A 24,737-nucleotide genomic window follows, 5' to 3' on the forward strand; every position below is an offset into this window, starting at 1 on the left:
TAATCACTGGTCTCAGACGTAGGAGACGCACTTTTTGCTGAAAGCGTCTTCAGTTGTGAAAATACCATAATTTTGCACCAATTGTGTCAAAGATAAAACACTCGATTTCCATAATTGCTGTCACAGCCGTAGAGTTGGACAATGCCCGGATCTTCCCCGCTTGTTCTGAGGTTTCTCTCACCCTGATTTGCCCGTTGCTGATTTTGCACCCCTGCCCTGATTTGCCCGTTGCTGATTTTGCACCCCTGCCCTGATTTGCCCGTTGCTGATTTTGCACCCCTGCCCTGATTTGCCCATTGCTGATTTTGCACCCCTGCCCTGATTTGCCCGTTGCTGATTTTGCACCCCTGCCCTGATTTGCCCGTTGCTGATTTTGCACTTGCTCCCGGTTGTCACCTTCCCTCTCCGCATGTGATGGATTCTCTCTTTGTTCTGCATGATAACATATTACGTCTGCCTTTGTGTCTGCCTCTTTGCCCGGTGTTGGCGAGTGATCGTGGCTATGGTGGTTGCCTTGCACTGACGTGTCTTGCTCTCTCTTGCCCCGGGGATGCGGGCGCTGCCTCCGATGCATGCTTTTCTGAATGCCTCTTTGCAAGTCCAGCAGTTTCCTGCGTTCCGTAAATCGGTAAGCCCCAAAACATACAAAGGTCTTCCCATAAGGTCAAGAGGGGGCTGTGGTTTAACAACCATGATGTTTATTATTTAGCAAGCAATTTAAAATATTATTTATTATTTTTGTTAGAATGGTTTTCCAAAAGTAGTCAGGGTGTGGTGGCAATTCTCCTGCAGCGCCACCCCTAGGTAATGAGCATACTGCATGGTGCCCATTGACAGCAGTTCGCATGACGCATGCCTGGACGGGAGAGATGTGCTCGTCTCCTGATCACTCTCCATAGAGGAATGCAATATTAATGGATGTTTATACCCCGTCCCCCAACTCTTTTAGAGGTTTGGTCTTGTTCAGTTGTAATTTTGGCAAACAGAAGGGGGGTAGGGGTATGAATACTTTCAATGCAATGCAATGGAAATAAGAGCAGGCTCCAGGCGGGGGCCTTTACATTTGCTAAACGTCCCCCTAAATCCACACCTATATCCACCTCCACGCTTTTGCATCCTCTTGTGTTCAGTCCTCTCTTTAGAAGAGAATTTACTACGTTATTATCCCCTGTAATCACACGTCCTGGTGCGCTTTACAGGGTCATATACACCGGGGTACCGGCTCATAACGCCTCTGAACGCCGGCCAAATCATGGCGGTCAGCGCCAAACGTTTCTATTTGTGGTCTCTTTATTACTAGCAAAGCACAACTCTATTTCATTGTAAAAAATGATCCGGAGTAACGGGGGGTCCATACCGAGACCCTCGCCCTTCCTCCATCCGAGGCAGCTGCGGGCTGCTCTAGACTCATATCTGAATAGCCAGCTGAGGCAATGGAGCTCGCTGATACTCCCCTGTGTACTCCCCACCAGAGCATGAGTCCGCCAGTCCATCCCCTCCTAGATGACGAGAAAGCTGTCCTAAACCCCCATACGAGAAAAGAAGGGGACGCCAAAAGGACAGGTTTTTGTCAGATTAAATCTGACAACAGAATTAATCTCTCCAAAACTCATTGTTTTATGCTATTTGTGCAGATAATCCCCGGAGATTAAAGAAACAGAGGAAATAACGGCAGATTTCATTGTTTTATTTCCAGACCTGAATTACCTTAAAGGGAATCTGTCATCAGAAAGCGACTTATTGTTTATATCAGGCGTTTGTGAAATGCATTTTTTTTAAATGTTTGGGCACAAAGGTGGAGGAGGTGAGCTGTGACATCACCTATTGTGAATGGTGGATCCTGTGTTATCTACTGTATATAGAGGTGTTATCAGTCATTGTACAGGAGGAGGAGGTGAGCTGTGACATCAGCTGTTGTGAATGGTGAACCCTGTGTTATCACTGTATATAGAGGTAACTAATTGTACAGCAGGAGGAAGAGGTGAGCTGTGACATCATCTATTGTGAATGGTGGATCATGTGTTATCACTGTATATAGAAGTGTTATCAGTCATTGTACAGGAGGAGGAGGTAAGCTGTGACATCAGCTATTGTGAATGGTAGATCATGTGTTTTCCACTGTATGTAGAAGTGTTATCATGCCTAATCCAGGAGGAGAAGGTGAACTGCGACATCCTCTATTGTGAGTGGTGAACCCTGTGTTATCACTGTATATAGAGATAACACTAATTGTACAGGAGGAGGGGGGTTGTGACATTAGCAATTGTGAATGGTGAACCCTGTGTTATCACTGTATATAGAGGTAACAGTAATTGTACAGGAGGAGGTGAGCTGTGACATCACCTATTATGAATGGTGAACCCTGTGTTATCACTGTATATAGAGGTAACAGTAATTGTACAGGAAGAGGTGAGCTGTGACATCACCTATTGTGAATGGTGAATCCTATGTTATCTGCTGTATATAGAGGTGTTATCAGTCATTGTACAGGAGGAGGAGGAGGTGAGCCGTAACATCACCTATTGTGAATGGTGAATCCTATGTTATCTGCTATATAGAGTGGTGTTATCAGTTATTGTGCAGGAGGAGGTGAGCTGTGACATCTCCTATTCAACATTATCAAAGATATTTAAAAAAATGATTTTTAGCGTAAAATCAATTTCTTATGTCATATTCCCTTCAAACCCCCTGAATGTCATGTAATTAGGACGAATAATTATTTTATACTAGTGATCAGTCTTGATTTAATGATCTTTATTGAGCGATCCAATAACCAATCATAAAAGATCAATAAATTATAATGTAGGATAATTTAGACACATTTATGGGTGGAAAGGAGCCATCATGACAAATGTGGCAGTGGATTGCAGCCTGTGATGGCCGTGCATACTGGATGCATCATGGTCACTCATCTTCAGCAAATGTTTGCTACCTTAGTGCCCATAGTGATGCAATGGCTTCTGCCACCTCCGTGCCCATAGTGATGCAATGGCTTCTGCCACCTCCGTGCCCATAGTGATGCAATGGCTTCTGCCACCTCCGTGCCCATAGTGATGCAATGGCTTCTGCCACCTCCGTGCCCATAGTGATGCAATGGCTTCTGCCACCTCCGTGCCCATAGTGATGCAATGGCTTCTGCCACCTCCGTGCCCATAGTGATGCAATGGCTTCTGCCACCTCCGTGCCCATAGTGATGCAATGGCTTCTGCCACCTCCGGGCCCATAGTGATGCAATGGCTTCTGCCACCTCCGTGCCCATAGTGATGCAATGGCTTCTGCCACCTCCGTGCCCATAGTGATGCAATGGCTTCTGCCACCTCCGTGCCCATAGTGATGCAATGGCTTCTGCCACCTCCGTGCCCATAGTGATGCAATGGCTTCTGCCACCTCCGTGCCCATAGTGATGCAATGGCTTCTGCCACCTCCGTGCCCATAGTGATGCAATGGCTTCTGCCACCTCCGGGCCCATAGTGATGCAATGGCTTCTGCCACCTCCGGACATGCAGAAGAAGCTGACATCCAGGCCATAATGCACTGGCTATCACTCGTCTCAATGGGCCACATTATTATAATCCAATGAAAGCAGATTGCAGTGTTAGCAGGTGTGGGTCCAGAAGCAGGAATCCACTATATCTGCGGTTATAAGAAACAGAAAAGAAAAATCGTCCAATTTGCAGCCAGTCATTGGTCAATGTGGGTTGTCATCCACCATCCTGAGGTCCAGGCTGGCGGCGTCCATGGCTTTATACTGACACGGTCTCTTCTGACAGTAATGAGGCGAAGCAGGAGGCTGGACCAGACATTGATGTTTGGGAGATCCTTCGTAAAGCGCCTCCTTCCGAGTATGAGAAGATCGCCTTCCAGTATGGCATCACCGATCTGCGGGGGCTCCTAAAACGTCTGAAGAAGATGAAGAAAGAGGAGAAGAAGAGTGAAGGTGAGGAGGAGGTTTGGCACATTAATTCTAAAAACAAAATATATTTTTCTCCTATAAATAAAAAATGGACAATAATGTGATGATCTATTGATGGGAAACATTCAGAATGGAATATCTGTGATTGAAAGTCAAAGTCCAATGGCCATATATTAAAGGGAACCATAAAATTGTCCAATCTGATGCCTGCATGTTATAGGGCTGGAGATGCGGAGCAGATTATATAAAACTCGGTAGGAAAGGATTCAGTAGAACACTGATTTTATTCATTTAAACCTCTGTTCAATCTGGGCTTAGGAGTCCAGTGGGTGGAGCTAGATGTCAGTCCTGGAGAAAGACCGCCCACTGGACTCCAAAGCTCAGAATCAGCAGTGTTTTAAATGGGTAAATTGTAGTAATGTGTCAGGTCCTGTCCCTCTAAACACTGGGGTGTCCAGTGCAAAAAAAGAAAAAGTCACCAAACTTTTGCACCGATGTGGTTTACACTAAAATTGCAAACAGACGTCCCCCGGCCCCGGCCGCTGTCCCACCTGATGAGGAGACCACTGAGCACCACGTCCAGGCGGACAATACATGGAGAATTTGGTTTGCAATAAATTTTGTCTACATTTCTAGAAATGGAGCACTTCGGTCCACTGCGATTTTTGATTTGCTTGATGTCAAAATGACAAAAACAACCCAATATTTCACAACCGCTTGTTTGTTACAATTGTGTTGCTTTAGCTACTGAAGTTTGGGATTGCACAAGTGTAAGCGCCCGCCCAGCCTGCCACCAAACTGCAATGTGTATTTATATAGGACAGTATATATTATGTGTGTAACTGGTCCTCTATGGGGAATACTATAGCTCTAGAATACTTAGGAAAAAAAATGTAATGATCCCCATAACTCTCCCCTTCTAGGAAACGTCCAGTGTACAATGGGGCCTTATCACTTGCTTAGTTAGCACCGTCCTTTTTGAGTTATTGAAAATGTGAGGATAAAGTTTGAGGTCAACAGTTCAAAAAGGCAAAATAGGACGGACTTGGCCCTCGCTGCTCCGTCTAGCAAATCCCAGAGAACCCCCGGCCTTCACCCTGGATATGGAACGGGGGCCACCTGGGTTGTGTCCACGGAGTAGCTGCTGGGTGGAAGAGTGGGACTGGGGCAAGGATGGTCAACTAACCCAGCCAGTAACAAGAAGGGTGAACCAGGGAAAGAATCACGTGACAAATGCATAGTCAGTGCAGCAGCCGGGATCAGAAGGAAGGACAACAACAAACGTAGGAAGGTTGGAGTCTAAGCCAGGATCAGGCAAAGTTGGGATCAAGCCCATTCAGAATCAGGTTATCAGCAGGCACCGCACCAGAGATGTCAGAGGTAAACTACACACAATATCTGGCAACTCCTAGCATAGTGCTGAGAGTTTAAATAGGGTGTGGTGCTGCCCCATTAGGCCCTCTAGCTGAGCTGCTGGACCGCACATGTTTATTCGGCCTGTCTGTGTGCCACAAATCCCAACTACGCCAGTATCTACTGAACAGTGTCTGCGTCATCCAGAGATACCGGCCTTGACATCTCCTCCATCACCGGTGCCTGTCTACAGATCGGACGTCACCGGAGCAGGTCCAGGTAGAGATGTGACACCAAGAAAAAGCAGACTCACTCGGGTGACAGCTATATTTTCCGATTCTACCGTAAACTTGCATGATTGACTTGGGTGTGCATTGTTATTTCAATAGGCGAGGGTAAGTCACCTCCAGATAGAGGATCCGGCTTGTTAAAATTCAACATGTAATCCTGCTATCCTCCAACATTGAAAGAGAGTCAAGAGGGACCCGTATGAGATCGTCAGCCGAGGCTGCTGAAACGGGAACAGTCAGATTACTTGCACTTGCCGATTTTTACTGATGCCATTTAGGGAGATCGGGGCTTTGGAAAATCACAAATTCTTGCCATTTTGGATTGAGAAATTATTTATTTGTCACCAACAATTGCTTGTCACTCCACCTTATTAGCTTTCCTGAAGAAGCTGGACCCGGCATACCAAGTGGATAAAGGCCAGAAGATGAAGCTGGTGGTGGAAGTGGCGAATCCTGATGCAGAGGTGAAATGGCTGAAGAACGGTCAGGAGCTCCGCGTTACTGGAAGGTGAGATGACCCCAGACATAGGACCTGACTGTGCGGAGATGGACACGTAGTATATGCCCACTCCACACAGAAAATCCTACACCAGGGGCTGAATATATTGACAGACTTGATGGAACACTGTTACTTGGGTGTTTGTTATACGGCGGTATTAATTTAGCATTGTATATTATTCTTATTAGGCCATTAAATGGTGGTATTATTTGAGCATTGTATGGTACTGTTACTAGGTGTTTTATGGTGGTATTATTTGAGCACTTTATAGTAGTTTTATTAGTGCATTATATGGCGATTTTATTTTGAGCACTGTGTGATACTGTTATTTAGGGGTTATATTATTTCAACAGTGTATGATGCTATTTGGATGTTATATGATTGTATTATTTCAGTACTGTGTGACTTTGTGATACTGTTATTTAGGTGTTATATGGTGGTATTTGAGCACTGTATGATACTGTTATTTAGGGGTTATATGGTGATATTATTTCAGTACTGTGTGATACTATTTATGTGTTATATGGCGGTATTATTTGAGCACTGTATGATACTATGATTTGGTGTTATATGGTGGTATTATTTCAGCACTGTGTGATACTGTTATTTGGGTTTTATATGGTGGCATTATTTCAGGACTGAGTTATAATATTTGGGTGTTATATGGTTGCATTATTTAAGTACTGTATGATACTGTTAATTGGGTGTTATATGGTAGTATTATTTTAGCACTGTGTGATACTGTGATTTGGGTGTTATATGGTAGTATTATTTTAGCACTGTGTGATACTGTGATTTGGGTGTTATATGGTAGTATTATTTTAGCACTGTGTGATACTGTGATTTGGGTGTTATTTGGTGATATTATTTCAGCACTGTGTTATATGCTTGTATTATTTGAGCACTGTATGATACTGTGATTTGGGTGTTATATGGTAGTATTATTTTAGCACTGTGTGATACTGTTATTTAGGTGTTATATGCTTGTATTATTTGAGCACTGTATGATACTGTTATTTAGGTGTTATATGGTAGTATTATTTTAGCACTGTGTGATACTGTTATTTGGGTGTTATATGGTGATATTATTTCAGCACTGTGTTATATGGTAGTATTATTTTAGCACTGTGTGATACTGTTATTTAGGTGTTATTTGGTGATATTATTTCAGCACTGTGTTATATGGTTGTAATATTTGAGCACTGTATGATACTGTTATTTGGGTGTTATATGGTAGTATTATTTTAGCACTGTGTGATACTGTTATTTGGGTGTTATATGGTGATATTATTTCAGCACTGTGTTATATGCTTGTATTATTTGAGCACTGTATGATACTGTGATTTGGGTGTTGTTTAGCGATGTTATGTTATACACAGTATTAGGGCATTTTATTGAAGTATTATTTGAGCTGTTATAGAGGCAATATATGGAGGTATTTTTGCCCATGTATGTATTATTATTTGTATGTTGTACTCTGTGGGTTCTGTGAATATCCTGCATCCACACTTGGTTTCCAGTTGCCTCCATGATGTGGCCACAGAGGGGCCTCCATAGACTTTGACATTGAGCCGTGCGCAATATATAGAGAATGTAAACAAATAGTCAGGATGTTTGGCGGCGTGGGGGGCCCGTCAGGGCCATGTGGCATCCGTGCCTGATGTAACATTGTAATCCCCCTAATGCAGAAATAATGAAGAATTCCGGAGGCATCAGGACAGGGCGCCCTCCATTATAGCAGAAGCATCCATGTGGCAGTACCGTGGTGTCTGACACTTATATAGTTATATACTAATCTGTATGTCATAATGGACTGAATTGATGAAGATGACAATTTCTAGACTATGTAATGCATTTATCATCTCTTCTTCTTTCCTCCATTATTTGCCGTCTTACTTTGCGTCTTGATGGACTGATCTGAAACGGTTACTGATCCTTCAGCAAGTAAGTTCTCCGATATATTGTAGAAACGTCCATAAGTCAGATGTCTCCAGCGTTAAATCCCAGCAAGCCGAGGGCTAAACATGCGTGATCCTGGCACAGCACCTGCTGCAAACTCTACCTATTCACACAGCTGCCAAATAATGTCCTATCGTATCCCATGTCCACATTCTGGGATGTATGAGCGCACGGGTTTGCACAATTATTTCCTGCAAATTCATGCACTCATTTACCCCATACGTGTGTACGCTTTACAGTCACATGTCGCTGCCACACCATGTAGTGGCCGCTCTCGGTACTGCAGCTCAGATCACATTGACTTCAATAGGAGCTGAGCTGTGGTAGGAAAAGTATTCTTATATCATATTGCTAGAACGTCAGGGACCTGTATGGATCCTGAGAATGAAGTGCTGCGCAGTCCTTGCTTGGCGTTTCGCCTGGTCATCCATCCGCCGGATTAGTCCACAATAAGGAATCTCGGTCCTTTCTCAAGGCTAAAGGGACAGAGTCAAGAAGCGGAGTATATGATTGTCTGCAGAAATAGTCTGAAGACGTTAGTCGCTCTTCTATCCTTACTTGTCACCACTTAACATTTTCCCAGCGCTAGATACTTGTGCCGACTGTAATTCTCTGCCTAAGTGCCTGATGTAAACCGATCTGTCAGTGACTGGAAGAGGCCGAGGAAAGAGAAGAGCGGCTAATTATCCCGTCTTTAGTCATGGTCATACCAATGTGTAAATAACACCAATCAAAGTGGCTTCTGATGATTCCCATTGGCAACCAGGGCCCATGCCCCATCTATAGGAATAATATGCACCTAGTCGATCACCCCAGGCAATAACTTCAAGCTCAGAGCCCCAAAGCTAATGTATATCACAACCGCCCATCTATAATACTGCCCTATATCCCAGCACCAGGGACACGTTGTCAGGAACACGTGCACCTTCCACTTCTACAATGGAGGTCCAAGTGTCTTCACAATTTACCAAGACCCCTGATATTGGTGTCAGAGTGGCCTGTGGGTCCCCTCATACACCAGGGCCAGGTATGACTGCAGCCTCATACCCCCAATAGCAAAATCTCTGCGTCTTCCTGGGAAGAAAAGGACATGTTATAAAAGTAAAGTTACCAGATTGCAGCTCTTATTTTTCCGAGGCCATTTTGACAATGAAAAAAAAAAGTATTCGTTGTTACAGGGGGAACTTGCCTTCTTTTGCTTTCACCAACTTTCTTAATTGTCCTTGAAAATGTCTGTAAATGGGTCATGATATTTTCAATACATCACTCTAAGGCGGGCTTTGCACGTTGCGACATCGCAAGCCGATGCTGCGATGTCGCACGCGATTGTCCCCGCCCCCGTCGCAGGTACGATATCTTGTGATAGCTGGCGTAGCGAAAATTATCGCTACACCAGCTTCACATGCATTCACCTGCCCTGCGACCGTCGCTCTGGCCGGCGACCCGCCTCCTTCCTAAGGGGGCGGGTCGTGCGGCGTCATAGCGACGTCACACGGCAGGCGGCCAATAGTGGCCGAGGGGCGGAGATAAGCAGGATGTAAACATCCCGCCCACCTTCGTTCCTTCCGCATAGCTGCCGGCGGCAGGAAGGAGATGTTCCTCGCTCCTGCGGCTTCATACACAGCGATGTGTGCTGCCGCAGGAACAAGGAACAACATCGTACCTGTCGCTGCAGCATAATTATGAAAAAGTCAGAGCCTGCAACGATGATACGATAACGACGATTTTGCGCTCATTAATCGTATCATCTACCATTTACACAGTACGATCTCGAAAGTGACGCCGGAAGTGCGATGTTGCAACGTGCAAAGCTGCCCTAAGACTATGTGCCCATGTTGCGTCCTGTCCCTGCAGAAATTTCTGCAGCGATTTGAACAGCACATGTGCGCTTCAAATCGCTGCAGAAATACTGCAGTGAAAAAGCCGATTTCATGAGCTCTGGATGCAGCCCCTCCCATAGACAGAGCGGGACCTGCATACAAAGCGCTAGAAAGAAGTGACATGTTGCTTTTTAGAACGCAACGATTTGGCAGCATGCTTTTTAGAACGCAACGTGCGCATGGATTATGCACAATCTTCATAGATTGTGCTGGGGACGCAGGACGCATGCAGTTACGCTGCGGTGCAGAATGCAGCGTAACTGCACGCAATACACACACGTGGGCACTGAGCCTTAATATTCTCAAGGGTGTGAAGGTTCATTGTGCATTCGTTCTTCATAAACAGCGCATCATTAACAAAGAAGGAGAAAAACAGGGTCACAGTCCTCTGTGTAAATCTCCGACAACAAATATGTCCTCCTGACAGGTTACTGCTTTCATATCCCAAAAATAATCTGAATAATGAGCCAACGGCAACTGCTGCATTTTCCCAATTTTTTTTCCCATAAAGCCCTGGGGGTGTAGAGGGAGCAGCCCTGGTGCCCGAGGGGACATAAGTGTTGGGTATTTCACTGTGCAATAAAAGAGATTGTCCACTTTACAACTTTTTGACAAAAAATAAGGGCTGCTCACCTAACTGATCCCCTCACTGCTATGTGGTCCCCGGTCTGTCTCTACTTCCTGTTCCCTCTGTACAAGCAGGAAATGACTTTTCAGCCAATCACTGACCACAGCAGTCACCTGCCTCAGCCCGTGATTGGTCTCACTCGTCACATGTCCCTGTGTTAGGCCATCATTACTGTAGCAAGAAGTAAAGACTGGCGCGGTACCAGGGTCTGAGCGTGAGCAACAATGGAAGTATTGCTTCATGTACTGACATTTTAAACCATTCAGTACTACCGCTCAGCCACATCAACCTCTATACCACACACAGCCCATACTACCGCTCAGCCACATCAACCTCTATACCACACACAGCCCATACTACCGCTCAGCCACATCAACCTCTATACCACACACAGCCCATACTACCGCTCAGCCACATCAACCTCTATACCACACACAGCCCATACTACCGCTCAGCCACATCATCCTCTATACCACACACAGCCCATACTACCGCTCAGCCACATCAACCTCTATACCACACACAGCCCATACTACCGCTCAGCCAGATCAACCTCTATACCACACACAGCCCATACTACCGCTCATCCACATCAACCTCTATACCACACACAGCCCATACTACCGCTCAGCCACATCAACCTCTATACCACACACAGCTCATACTACCGCTCAGCCACATCAACCTCTATACCACACACAGCCCATACTACCGCTCAGCCACATCAACCTCTATACCACACACAGCCCATACTACCGCTCAGCCACATCAACCTCTATACCACACACAGCCCATACTACCGCTCAGCCACATCAACCTCTATATCACACACAGCTCATACTACCGCTCAGCCACATCAACCTCTATACCACACACAGCCCATACTACCGCTCAGCCACATCAACCTCTATACCACACACAGCCCATACTACCGCTCAGCCACATCAACCTCTATACCACACACAGCCCATACTACCGCTCAGCCACATCAACCTCTATACCACACACAGCCCATACTACCGCTCAGCCACATCAACCTCTATACCACACACAGCCCATACTACCGCTCAGCCACATCATCCTCTATACCACACACAGCCCATACTACCGCTCAGCCACATCAACCTCTATACCACACACAGCCCATACTACCGCTCAGCCAGATCAACCTCTATACCACACACAGCCCATACTACCGCTCATCCACATCAACCTCTATACCACACACAGCCCATACTACCGCTCAGCCACATCAACCTCTATACCACACACAGCTCATACTACCGCTCAGCCACATCAACCTCTATACCACACACAGCCCATACTACCGCTCAGCCACATCAACCTCTATACCACACACAGCCCATACTACCGCTCAGCCACATCAACCTCTATACCACACACAGCCCATACTACCGCTCAGCCACATCAACCTCTATACCACACACAGCCCATACTACCGCTCAGCCACATCAACCTCTATACCACACACAGCCCATACTACCGCTCAGCCACATCATCCTCTATACCACACACAGCCCATACTACCGCTCAGCCACATCAACCTCTATACCACACACAGCCCATACTACCGCTCAGCCAGATCAACCTCTATACCACACACAGCCCATACTACCGCTCATCCACATCAACCTCTATACCACACACAGCCCATACTACCGCTCAGCCAGATCAACCTCTATACCACACACAGCCCATACTACCGCTCAGCCACATCAACCTCTATACCACACACAGCCCATACTACCGCTCATCCACATCAACCTCAATACCACACACAGCCCATACTACCGCTCAGCCACATCATCCTCTATACCACACACAGCCCATACTACCGCTCATCCACATCAACCTCTATACCACACACAGCCCATACTACCGCTCATCCACATCAACCTCTATACCACACACAGCCCATACTACCGCTCAGCCAGATCAACCTCTATACCACACACAGCCCATACTACCGCTCAGCCACATCAACCTCTATACCACACACAGCCCATACTACCGCTCAGCCAGATCAACCTCTATACCACACACAGCCCATACTACCGCTCAGCCACATCAACCTCTATACCACACACAGCCCATACTACCGCTCAGCCACATCAACCTCTATACCACACACAGCCCATACTACCGCTCAGCCACATCATCCTCTTTACCACACACAGCCCATACTACCGCTCAGCCACATCAACCTCTATACCACACACAGCCCATACTACCGCTCATCCACATCAACCTCTATACCACACACAGCCCATACTACCGCTCAGCCACATCAACCTCTATACCACACACAGCCCATACTACCGCTCACCCACATCAACCTCTATACCACACACAGCCCATACTACCGCTCAGCCACATCAACCTCTATACCACACACAGCCCATACTACCGCTCAGCCACATCAACCTCTATACCACACACAGCCCATACTACCGCTCAGCCACATCATCCTCTATACCACACACAGCCCATACTACCGCTCACCCACATCAACCTCTATACCACACACAGCCCATACTACCGCTCAGCCACATCAACCTCTATACCACACACAGCCCATACTACCGCTCATCCACATCAACCTCTATACCACACACAGCCCATACTACCGCTCAGCCACATCAACCTCTATACCACACACAGCCCATACTACCGCTCAGCCACATCATCCTCTATACCACACACAGCCCATACTACCGATCAGCCACATCAACCTCTATACCACACACAGCCCATACTACCGCTCAGCCACATCAACCTCTATACCACACACAGCCCATACTACCGCTCAGCCACATCAACCTCTATACCACACACAGCCCATACTACCGCTCACCCACATCAACCTCTATACCACACACAGCCCATACTACCGCTCAGCCACATCAACCTCTATACCACACACAGCCCATACTACCGCTCATCCACATCAACCTCTATACCACACACAGCCCATACTACCGCTCACCCACATCAACCTCTATACCACACACAGCCCATACTACCGCTCAGCCACATCAACCTCTATACCACACACAGCCCATACTACCGCTCAGCCACATCAACCTCTATACCACACACAGCCCATACTACCGCTCAGCCACATCAACCTCAATACCACACACAGCTCATACTACCGCTCAGCCACATCAACCTCTATACCACACACAGCCCATACTACCGCTCACCCACATCAACCTCTATACCACACACAGCCGATACTACCGCTCAGCCACATCAACCTCTATACCACACACAGCCCATACTACTGCTCAGCCACATCAACCTCTATACCACACACAGCCCATACTACCGCTCAGCCACATCAACCTCTATACCACACACAGCTCATACTACCGCTCAGCCACATCAACCTCTATACCACACACAGCCCATACTACCGCTCATCCACATCAACCTCTATACCACACACAGCCCATACTACCGCTCACCCACATCAACCTCTATACCACACACAGCCCATACTACCGCTCAGCCACATCAACCTCTATACCACACACAGCCCATACTACCGCTCAGCCACATCAACCTCTATACCACACACAGCCCATACTACCGCTCAGCCACATCAACCTCAATACCACACACAGCTCATACTACCGCTCAGCCACATCAACCTCTATACCACACACAGCCCATACTACCGCTCACCCACATCAACCTCTATACCACACACAGCCGATACTACCGCTCAGCCACATCAACCTCTATACCACACACAGCCCATACTACCGCTCAGCCACATCAACCTCTATACCACACACAGCCCATACTACCGCTCAGCCACATCAACCTCTATACTACACACAGCTCATACTACCGCTCAGCCACATCATCCTCTATACCACACACAGCCCATACTACCGCTCAGCCACATCAACCTCTATACCACACACAGCCCATACTACCGCTCAGCCACATCATCCTCTATACCACACACAGCCCATACTACCGCTCAGCCACATCAACCTCTATACCACACACAGCCCATACTACCGCTCAGCCACATCAACCTCTATACCACACACAGCCCATACTACCGCTCACCCACATCAACCTCTATACCACACACAGCCCATACTACCGCTCAGCCACATCAACCTCTATACCACACACAGCCCATACTACCGCTCATCCACATCAACCTCTATACCACACACAGCCCATACTACCGCTCACCCACATCAACCTCTATACCACACACAGCCCATACTACCGCTCAGCCACATCAACCTCTATACCACACACAGCCCATACTACCGCTCACCCACATCATCCTCTATACCACACACAGCCCATACTACCGCTCAGCCACATCAACCTCAATACCACACACAGCTCATACTACCGCTCAGCCACATCATCCTCTATACCACACACAGCTCATACTACCGCTCAGCCACATCATCCTCTATACCACACACAGCTCATACTACCGCTCAGCCACATCATCCTCTATACCACACACAGCTCATACTACCGCTCAGCCACATCATCCTCTATACCACACACAGCTCATACTACCGCTCAGCCACATCAACCTCTATACCACACACAGCCCATACTACCGCTCACCCACATCAACCTCTATACCACACACAGCCCATACTACCGCTCAGCCACATCAACCTCTATACCACACACAGCCCATACTACCGCTCAGCCACATCAACCTCTATACCACACACAGCCCATACTACCGCTCAGCCACATCATCCTCTATACCACACACAGCCCATACTACCGATCAGCCACATCAACCTCTATACCACACACAGCTCATACTACCGCTCAGCCACATCAACCTCTATACCACACACAGCCCATACTACCGCTCAGCCACATCAACCTCTATACCACACACAGCCCATACTACCGCTCAGCCACATCAACCTCTATACCACACACAGCCCATACTACCGCTCAGCCACATCAACCTCTATACCACACACAGCCCATACTACCGCTGTTTATATAAAAATCCTTTTTTCCCTTCTAATATCGTGCGCCCCATTTAGTGTTATGGTCCCGATGTATAAACTATGCAGCCTATGCTATACTATGGCACAGAAGGACGAGCAGCGTGTGAGGTCTTATGGTCGCCCCTGCCAGGAAATGTGACCTGAGATGTCACCCGTCCGTGATATTCACATTCTCCCTTCTGTTTCTCAGATACATCTTTGAGAGCATTGGGAATAAAAGGATTTTGACCATTAACAACTGCTCGCTGGCCGACGACGCCGCATACACTTGTGTGATCGGAGAGGAGAAGTGCTTCACCGAGCTCTTCGTCAGGGGTTTGTATAGAACATAAAGGCCATCAATCATGGGGTGATCAACAGCATTCACAGAGGAGAACAGCACAATACTGCGCACAACAAGGTCTGGCATCCATCAGTATCACCATGCTGATGATTTACATGTAGAAACGAGATATTTTTTATTATTATTATTATTATTATTATATTTTGCCTCAACTCAGAGTTATAATTTCCTAAAAATAGGTAAAAAATGGCAAAAAGAACAGTAAAAATATTTCTTCGGCGCTCCATTGGGAGACCCAGACGATTGGGGTGTATAGCACTGCCTCCGGAGGCCACACAAAGCAATTACACTAAAAAGTGTAAGGCCCCTCCCCTTCTGGCTATACACCCCCAGTGGGATCACTGGCTCACCAGTTTTCTGCTTTGTGCGAAGGAGGTCAGACATCCACGCATAGCTCCACTGTTTAGTCAGCAGTAGCTGCTGACTCTATCGGATGGAAGAAAAGAGGGCCCATATAGGGCCCCCAGCATGCTCCCTTCTCACCCCACTTGCGGTTTGTAAGGTTGAGGTACCCATTGCGGGTACGGAGGCTGGAGCCCACATGCTGTTTTCCTTCCCCATCCCCCTGAGGGGCTCTGTGGAAGTGGGATCTTACCGGCCCCCAAACCCTGAGGCCGAGCTCCATCCACAGACCCAGAGACCCTGCTGGAGGAGCTGAGTACAGTCAGGGACAAGGCCCTGCAACGTTCAGGTACTCTGTGTCCCCGCACAGACAGGCCACGCACACTCCAGGCTTGCTGGGTGTGCTAGTGCGCCGGGGGCACTAGCGCTGCGCGCTTGGGTTAGAGTCACTGCAGCTTAGCTGAGTGATTTTATGTCTTGGGAACTACCGCGCCGGCCGCTCCGGGAGCGGCGGCGCCGCTGGGACTTGTAGTGCGCCGGGGACTCGCGCTGCCCGCGCTTTTACGGCGGCAGCGCTCATAAATCTAGTCCCCGGCTTTTGCGGCCTAGCTCTGCTTCGTTCCCACCCCCACCCTGTCAATCAGGGAAAGGGAGAGACGCTGTTCTATAGCCAGCGCCGAGGGCTGGAGCCTTATTTACATGCTCCAGCCCTCTCACTGGGCACAGTGGGGACGCAAGTTTCCCGCTCTTGGTCTCAACACACCCAGGGCCCGCCCCTCTCCACAGGACGCCGGCAGCCATTCCTGCATGCAGTCTGGCTGGAGAACGGACACAGGCTCTGGGGGACTCAGACAAGGGACTCTGGCGACCACACACCCGCGTTTATGCGGGCGGTAAGCTGCACATAAGTGCTGGCCCCACTAGTGCCACAGTGTTATTTGGTGCATTTTTCGGTCCCCCTCAGTTGGAACTAATCCGTACTTCAAGGGGGTCCCAGGCATCACAGGCTGAAGACTCTGACTCGGATGACAGTCCCAGGCAGCCTAAGCGGGCTCGCTGGGAAAGACCCTCGCCGTCATCACACTGGTCAGGGTCTCAGCGAGACGAGGCTCTGTATGAGGAGACAGAGGTGGGTGATCAGGAATCTAATCCTGACACCGCTCTCAATCTAGATACCCCTGATGGTGACGCTATGGTAAATGACCTTATAGCGGCCATCAATAGACTGTTGGATATTTCTCCCCCAGCCCCTTCAGCAGAGGAGGCAGCTGCACAGCAGGAGAAGTTCCATTTCCGGTATCCTAAGCGTAAATTGAGTACTTTTCTGGACCACTCTGACTTCAGAGAATCAGTCCAGAAACATCATGCTTATCCAGATAAGCGTTTCTCCAAACGTCTTAAGGATACACGTTATCCCTTTCCCCCTGACGTGGTCAAACGCTGGACCCAGTGTCCAAAGGTGGACCCCCCAATCTCCAGGCTTGCGGCTAGATCCATAGTTGCAGTGGAAGATGGGGCTTCACTTAAAGATGCCAATGACAGACAGATGGACCTTTGGTTAAAGTCTGTCTATGAAGCTATCGGCGCGTCGTTTGCTCCAGCATTCGCGGCCGTGTGGGCACTCCAAGCAATTTCAGCTGGCCTGGCACAGGTGGACTCTATCATACGTCCAGCAGTGCCGCGAGTAGCGTCCCTAACCTCGCAAATGTCTGCGTTTGCGACTTACGCTATCAACGCTGTCCTGGACTCTACGAGCCGTACCTCAATGGCGTCTGCCAACTCTGTGGTTTTGCGCAGAGCCTTGTGGTTAAAGGAATGGAAAGCAGATTCTGCTTCCAAGAAATGTTTAACCAGCTTGCCACTATCTGGAGACAGACTGTTTGGTGAGCAATTGGCTGAGATCATTAAACAGTCCAAGGGTAAGGACTCCTCCTTACCCCAGCCCAGATCGAGCAAACCTCAACAGAGGAAGTGGCAGTCGAGGTTTCGGTCCTTTCGAGGCTCCAGCAAGACCCAATTCTCCTCGTCCAAAGGGACTCAGAAGGAGCAAAGGAGCTCAGATTCCTGGCGGGCTCATTCACGCCCCAAGAAAACAACCGGAGGAACCGCTTCCAAGGCGGCTGCCTCATGACTTTCGGCCTCATCCCTCCGCATCCTCGGTCGGTGGCAGGCTCTCCCGCTTTTGCGACATTTGGCTGCCACAGGTCAAAGACCGGTGGGTAGCAGACATTTTGTCTCACGGGTACAGGATAGAATTCAGTTCTCATCCTCCGCCTCGGTTCTTCAGAACCTCCCCACATCCCGACCGAGCAAATGCCCTTCTGCAGGCGGTGTGCTCACTAAGAGCAGAAGGAGTGGTGATCCCTGTTCCTCTGCAGGAACAAGGGCAAGGTTTTTACTCCAATCTCTTTGTGGTTCCAAAAAAGGACGGCTCGTTCCGTCCTGTTCTGGACCTAAAGCTGCTCAACAAGCATGTGAACGCTAGGCGGTTCCGGATGGAATCCCTCCGCTCTGTCATTGCCTCAATGTCTCAAGGAGATTTCCTTGCATCAATAGACATCAAAGATGCTTATCTCCACGTGCCGATTGCTACAGAGCACCAACGTTTTCTACGTTTCGTGATAGGAGACGACCATCTCCAGTTCGTAGCTCTGCCATTTGGTCTGGCGACAGCCCCACGGGTTTTCACCAAGGTCATGGCGGCAGTGGTAGCAGTCTTGCATTCTCAGGGACACTCGGTGATCCCTTACTTGGACGATCTACTTGTCAAAGCACCCTCTCAAGAGGCATGCCAACACAGCCTGAATGTTGCGCTGGAGACTCTCCAGACTTTCGGGTGGATTATCAACTTTTCAAAGTCAAACCTGGCACCGACTCAATCACTAACGTATCTTGGCATGGAGTTTCATACTCTCTCAGCGATGGTGAAGCTTCCGCTGGACAAGCAGCGGTCTCTACAGACAGGGGTGCAGTCTCTCCTTCAGGGTCAGTCGCACCCCTTAAGGCGCCTCATGCACTTCCTAGGGAAGATGGTGGCGGCAATGGAGGCAGTCCCGTTCGCGCAGTTTCATCTGCGTCCGCTTCAATGGGACATTCTCCGCCAATGGGACGGGAAGACAACTTCCCTAGACAGGAAAGTCTCCCTTTCTCAGACGGCCAAGGATTCTCTGCTATGGTGGCTTCTTCCCACCTCATTATCGCAGGGAAGATCATTCCTGCCCCCATCCTGGGCAGTGGTCACGACAGACGCGAGTCTGTCAGGATGGGGAGCAGTTTTTCTCCACCACAGGGCTCAAGGGACGTGGACTCAGCAGGAGTCCACCCTTCAGATCAATGTTCTGGAGATCAGGGCAGTGTATCTTGCCCTATTAGCCTTCCAGCAGTGGCTGGAAGGAAAACAGATCCGAATTCAGTCGGACAACTCCACAGCGGTGGCATACATCAACCACCAAGGAGGGACACGCAGTCGGCAAGCCTTCCAGGAAGTCAGGCGGATTCTGATGTGGGTAGAGGAAAGAGCATCCACCATATCAGCAGTCCACATCCCGGGCGTAGAAAACTGGGAAGCAGACTTCCTCAGTCGCCAGGGCATGGACGCAGGGGAATGGTCCCTTCACCCGGACGTGTTTCAGGAAATCTGTCGCCGCTGGGGGGTGCCGGACGTCGACCTAATGGCGTCTCGGCACAACAACAAGGTCCCGATCTTCATAGCGCGGTCTCGCGATCAAAGAGCTCTGGCGGCAGACGCCTTAGTGCAAGATTGGTCGCAGTTCCGGCTCCCTTATGTGTTTCCACCTCTGGCACTCTTGTCCAGAGTGTTACGCAAGATCAGATCCGATTGCGGCCGCGTCATACTCGTCGCCCCAGACTGGCCGAGGAGGTCGTGGTACCCGGATCTGTGGCATCTCACGGTCGGCCAACCGTGGGCACTACCAGACCGTCCAGACTTACTGTCCCAAGGGCCGTTTTTCCATCGGAATTCTGCGGCCCTGAACCTGACTGTGTGGCCATTGAGTCCTGGATCCTAGCGTCTTCAGGATTATCCCAAGGGGTCGTGGCCACCATGAGACAGGCTAGGAAGTCCACTTCTGCTAAGATCTACCACAGAACGTGGAAGATTTTCTTATCCTGGTGCTCTGCACAAGGAGTATCTCCCTGGCCATTCGCGTTACCTGTCTTTCTTTCCTTCCTGCAATCTGGGTTGGAAAAGGGCTTGTCGCTCGGCTCCCTTAAAGGGCAAGTCTCGGCACTATCCGTGTTTTTTCAGAAGCGTCTAGCACGACTTTCTCAGGTGCGCACGTTCCTGCAGGGGGTTTGTCATATCGTACCTCCGTACAGGCGGCCGTTAGATCCGTGGGATCTAAACAAGGTCCTTGTTGCTCTCCAGAAGCCGCCCTTCGAGCCTCTGAGGGATGTGTCACTTTCTCGACTCTCACAGAAAGTGGCCTTTCTGGTAGCGGTCACGTCTCTTCGGAGAGTGTCCGAACTAGCAGCGCTGTCATCCAAGGCTCCTTTCCTGGTGTTCCACCAGGACAAGGTAGTGCTGCGCCCCATTCAGGAGTTTCTCCCTAAGGTGGTATCCTCTTTTCATCTTAATCAGGATATCTCCTTGCCTTCCTTTTATCCGCATGCAGTTCATCGGTATGAAAAGGATTTACATTTGTTGGATCTGGTGAGAGCACTCAGAATCTACATTTCCCGCACGGCGCCCCTGCGCCGCTCGGATGCACTCTTTGTCCTTGTCGCTGGTAAGCGCAAAGGGTCGCAGGCTTCCAAAGCCACCCTGGCTCGATGGATTAAAGAACCAATTCTTGAAGCCTACCGTTCTGCTGGGCTTCCGGTTCCATCAGGGCTGAAGGCCCATTCTACCAGAGCCGTGGGTGCGTCCTGGGCATTACGACACCAGGCTACGGCTCAACAGGTGTGCCAGGCAGCTACCTGGTCGAGTCTGCACACTTTCACCAAACATTATCAGGTGCATACCTATGCTTCGGCGGACGCCAGCCTAGGTAGAAGAGTCCTGCAGGCGGCAGTTGCCTCCCCGTAGGGGAGGGCTGTCTTTGCAGCTCTAACATGAGGTATTTCTTTACCCACCCAGGGACAGCTTTTGGACGTCCCAATCGTCTGGGTCTCCCAATGGAGCGCCGAAGAAGAAGGGAATTTTGTTACTTACCGTAAATTCCTTTTCTTCTAGCTCCTATTGGGAGACCCAGCACCCGCCCTGTTGTCCTTCGGGATTTTTGGTTGTTTGCGGGTACACATGTTGTTCATGTTGAATGGTTTTCAGTTCTCCGACGTTACTTCGGAGTGAATTTGTTTAAACCAGTTATTGGCTTTCCTCCTTCTTGCTTTTGCACTAAAACTGGTGAGCCAGTGATCCCACTGGGGGTGTATAGCCAGAAGGGGAGGGGCCTTACACTTTTTAGTGTAATTGCTTTGTGTGGCCTCCGGAGGCAGTGCTATACACCCCAATCGTCTGGGTCTCCCAATAGGAGCTAGAAGAAAAGGAATTTACGGTAAGTAACAAAATTCCCTTCATTGCCAAGATGCAACACTTTGCTTTTGCTGACTGCACGGTCACATGTGATGATTTTTGGCATGAACTGGAAAGTGTCAGACATATCAGCATTGCTAAAAATTTTCCTTTTAAGAGTTTTTTCATCACGCGATCTCTACTGTCTGCATGTCATATCACTGCCCGTTACATGCAACCCCTTATTAGTCAGATATTTAGATTCCAAGAGTATCTGAAGCAATAACAGAGGAGGGGAACATACATGATATAAGGTGTCACTCCAAGTAATGATACTCATTACATGGTCTAATCCGCCCCTGCAGGTAATAATTTTGGCATAGGGTTTTAATTCTTCAAGGTTTGAGCAAACTGTATTGTTTTCACAGTGATCAGTGGTGAATACTTCAATGTAATCACGGGAGTGGGCAGGTCACTTCTCACACAAAATCAACACATTCATCTCCTTCTGCTGTGATCCTAACACCATAAGGGGAGGAATATGACTGAATAATGTACTGTATTCTCTTCCAGAGCCTCCGGTGCTGATCCTGCGTCCTCTGGAAGATCAAGCAGTGATGGTCGGAGAAAGAGTGGAGTTTGAATGTGAAGTGTCAGAGGAAGGAGCACAAGTGAAATGGTAAGTGACTCTGGACCGTTGTGTAATGGTCAAGGAGAAATTCCATAGTTTCGGAAATCTCCTTCTTAACAGCAAATGTCTGCTGCAATCTCAAATCAAGCGTTACTGAATGCTAGCAAGGAGGAAATTATATCACGCAAAATGTAGTTGGTATAAGCTCCTCGTTCAGTAATATGAGGAGGTGCACACCCAAGTGCTTTATTTTTTTATTACACAAGCCTTTTGTAGAGCAGTAATGGGTAAATCTTTTAGTAAAATTCCTAAGTATGCCATTGGCTATATTAAAGCATATGCAGAAAACCTCTGACGTTTATGCATTTTTTAGAATTTCCCCTGCAGCCCCTCCTGTGTCTCCACCTCTATATCTTGCACAGTTTTTGGCACGTAGCACCTCAGGCCATAAATTTGGACTTGCGCAGATAGCCAGTCTTTGTTATCAACATCTGCATTCTGTTCCTTTGTATCAGTCTTCAGCTCACATAATAAGTATGTAGATAGAGGATTATATATGTCAGTTTATGGCCTGCGTCTTGCACACCTTTCTTGATTAAGTGTGCGCTGGATTAAGTTATGCCAAATTCAACAAGTTGCATATGATATATACTCCATCCATTCAGGGTCAGAGGCTGAACTGCATTTCTGATGTAATTTGCAATACTTTGTGGCACAAATCATGATGAATTTGTAAGCCATACTCGTCTCTTTCTGACTAAACTCCATCCGTTTTTTACAAAGTTGGCATAAAAATGCCAAAAGTTGCAAAATTTTCACATACCTATGTGTTTACTATGACAAAAAGTTTAACACAGAATTCTTCCCCAAACTGATGAATCGGCTCCTATAAGGCGTTGTCTGATCCTCATTTTTCAGGAGCACACTGCTCCCCAATCTCCCAACTTCTTCTTTGCCGGGGGGCGGGGCCTTCCTGATGATTGACAGATTGGACCAGTGACATGGATGCACCGCTGGCCTGAACTGTGCATGCTCCTATGTTGCAAACACAGGCAACTTTAGCTTTGGAGCTCCAGAGGAGCGCAGATGGACATCCCAGCAGCTCCTGCAGGATCTATAGAAAAGAGCTTGTAAGCGCTGAGCTCCAAGCCCAGGAGAACTGCCTCTACTGATAGACTGCAGAGGTGGCTGGTAACCTTTAAAACAAGCAGGAAATTATAGATTTCAATAATCTTTTACAAATGGAGAAGACTTTTAATCAGATGTAATTTGCAAAGTTGCTTGATTTTACCAGCACTTTGTAATTTTACCCATTTAACAAGATGACGCAACCCTTTTAAAGGTAGGGAAAATCTTGTAAAATCCAACCTTCAGTCTAACAGTCAATCAACCTGGGTCCAATATCTATCACCCTTGGCAAATGGCTGAATTTGATAAGAAAGGATGCAGCTGTGCTTGTAATAGAAGGAAGGCTTGAGTCCTCCAGGCCACAGAGCTGCTTGTACAGAACGGCTCTGCATTCATAGTGGGGAGCGGATGCATTGGGGGTGTCCACAGAATGACAAATCTTCCTTATTATGCATTGATATCTTGGCCCCACATCATCATTACTGTTTAGTTATTTTTTTTTACAATCGTAGGGAATAAAAAACATAGAAGAAAAGATATTATTGACTGGAACAATGGCAGCAGCAGAGGGTGAGGGAGCTGTTCTTGCAAGAGAAAGTGACTTGACTCTCTTAGTGTAATAGGGTAGTACTATGATATATGGGGAATGATTATATATTAAACATTAGTGCATGCCCTCATCATCTCCCGCCTCGACTACTGCAACCTCCTGCTCTCTGGCCTCCCTTCCAACACTCTTGCACCCCTCCAATCTATCCTAAACTCTGCAGCCCGCTTAATCCACCTCTCCCCTCGCTACTCCCCAGCCTCGCCACTCTGCCAATCCCTTCACTGGCTTCCCATCGCCCAACGACTCCAGTTCAAAACATTAACCATGACATACAAAGCCATGCACAACCTGTCTCCTCCCTACATCTGTGACCTAGTCTCCCAGTACCTACCTGCACGCAACCTTAGATCCTCACAAGATCTCCTTCTCTGCTCCTCTCTTATTTCCTCTTCCCACAATCGTGTACAAGATTTCTCCCGTGCATCCCCCATACTCTGGAACGCTCTACCTCAGCACATCAGACTCTCCACTACCGTGGAAAGCTTCAAGAGGAACCTCAAGACCCACCTCTTCCAACAAGCCTACAACCTACAATAGCCCTCAGCCCAGTAGACCACTGCGCAACCAGCTCTGTCCTCACCTATTGTACCATCACCCATTCCCTGTAGACTGTGAGCCCTCGTGGGCAGGGTCCTCTCTCCTCCTA

General features: G+C 48.2%; 1 protein-coding gene across 1 annotated transcript in view; it reads left to right on the forward strand.

The window, feature by feature from the left end:
* Window positions 1-24,737, forward strand: part of MYBPC3 (myosin binding protein C3) — a 156,615-nt gene that overhangs the window by 58,090 nt on the left and 73,788 nt on the right. The window contains exons 11-15 of the mRNA XM_075326520.1: window positions 3,771-3,937; window positions 5,932-6,064; window positions 7,997-7,999; window positions 15,755-15,879; window positions 22,296-22,401. Coding sequence (XP_075182635.1) covers window positions 3,771-3,937; window positions 5,932-6,064; window positions 7,997-7,999; window positions 15,755-15,879; window positions 22,296-22,401 — 534 coding nt within the window. The remainder of the gene's footprint in view (window positions 1-3,770; window positions 3,938-5,931; window positions 6,065-7,996; window positions 8,000-15,754; window positions 15,880-22,295; window positions 22,402-24,737) is intronic.

Source organism: Anomaloglossus baeobatrachus, chromosome 10 (genome assembly GCF_048569485.1).
Source record: "Anomaloglossus baeobatrachus isolate aAnoBae1 chromosome 10, aAnoBae1.hap1, whole genome shotgun sequence".
Lineage (NCBI taxonomy): Eukaryota > Metazoa > Chordata > Amphibia > Anura > Aromobatidae > Anomaloglossus > Anomaloglossus baeobatrachus.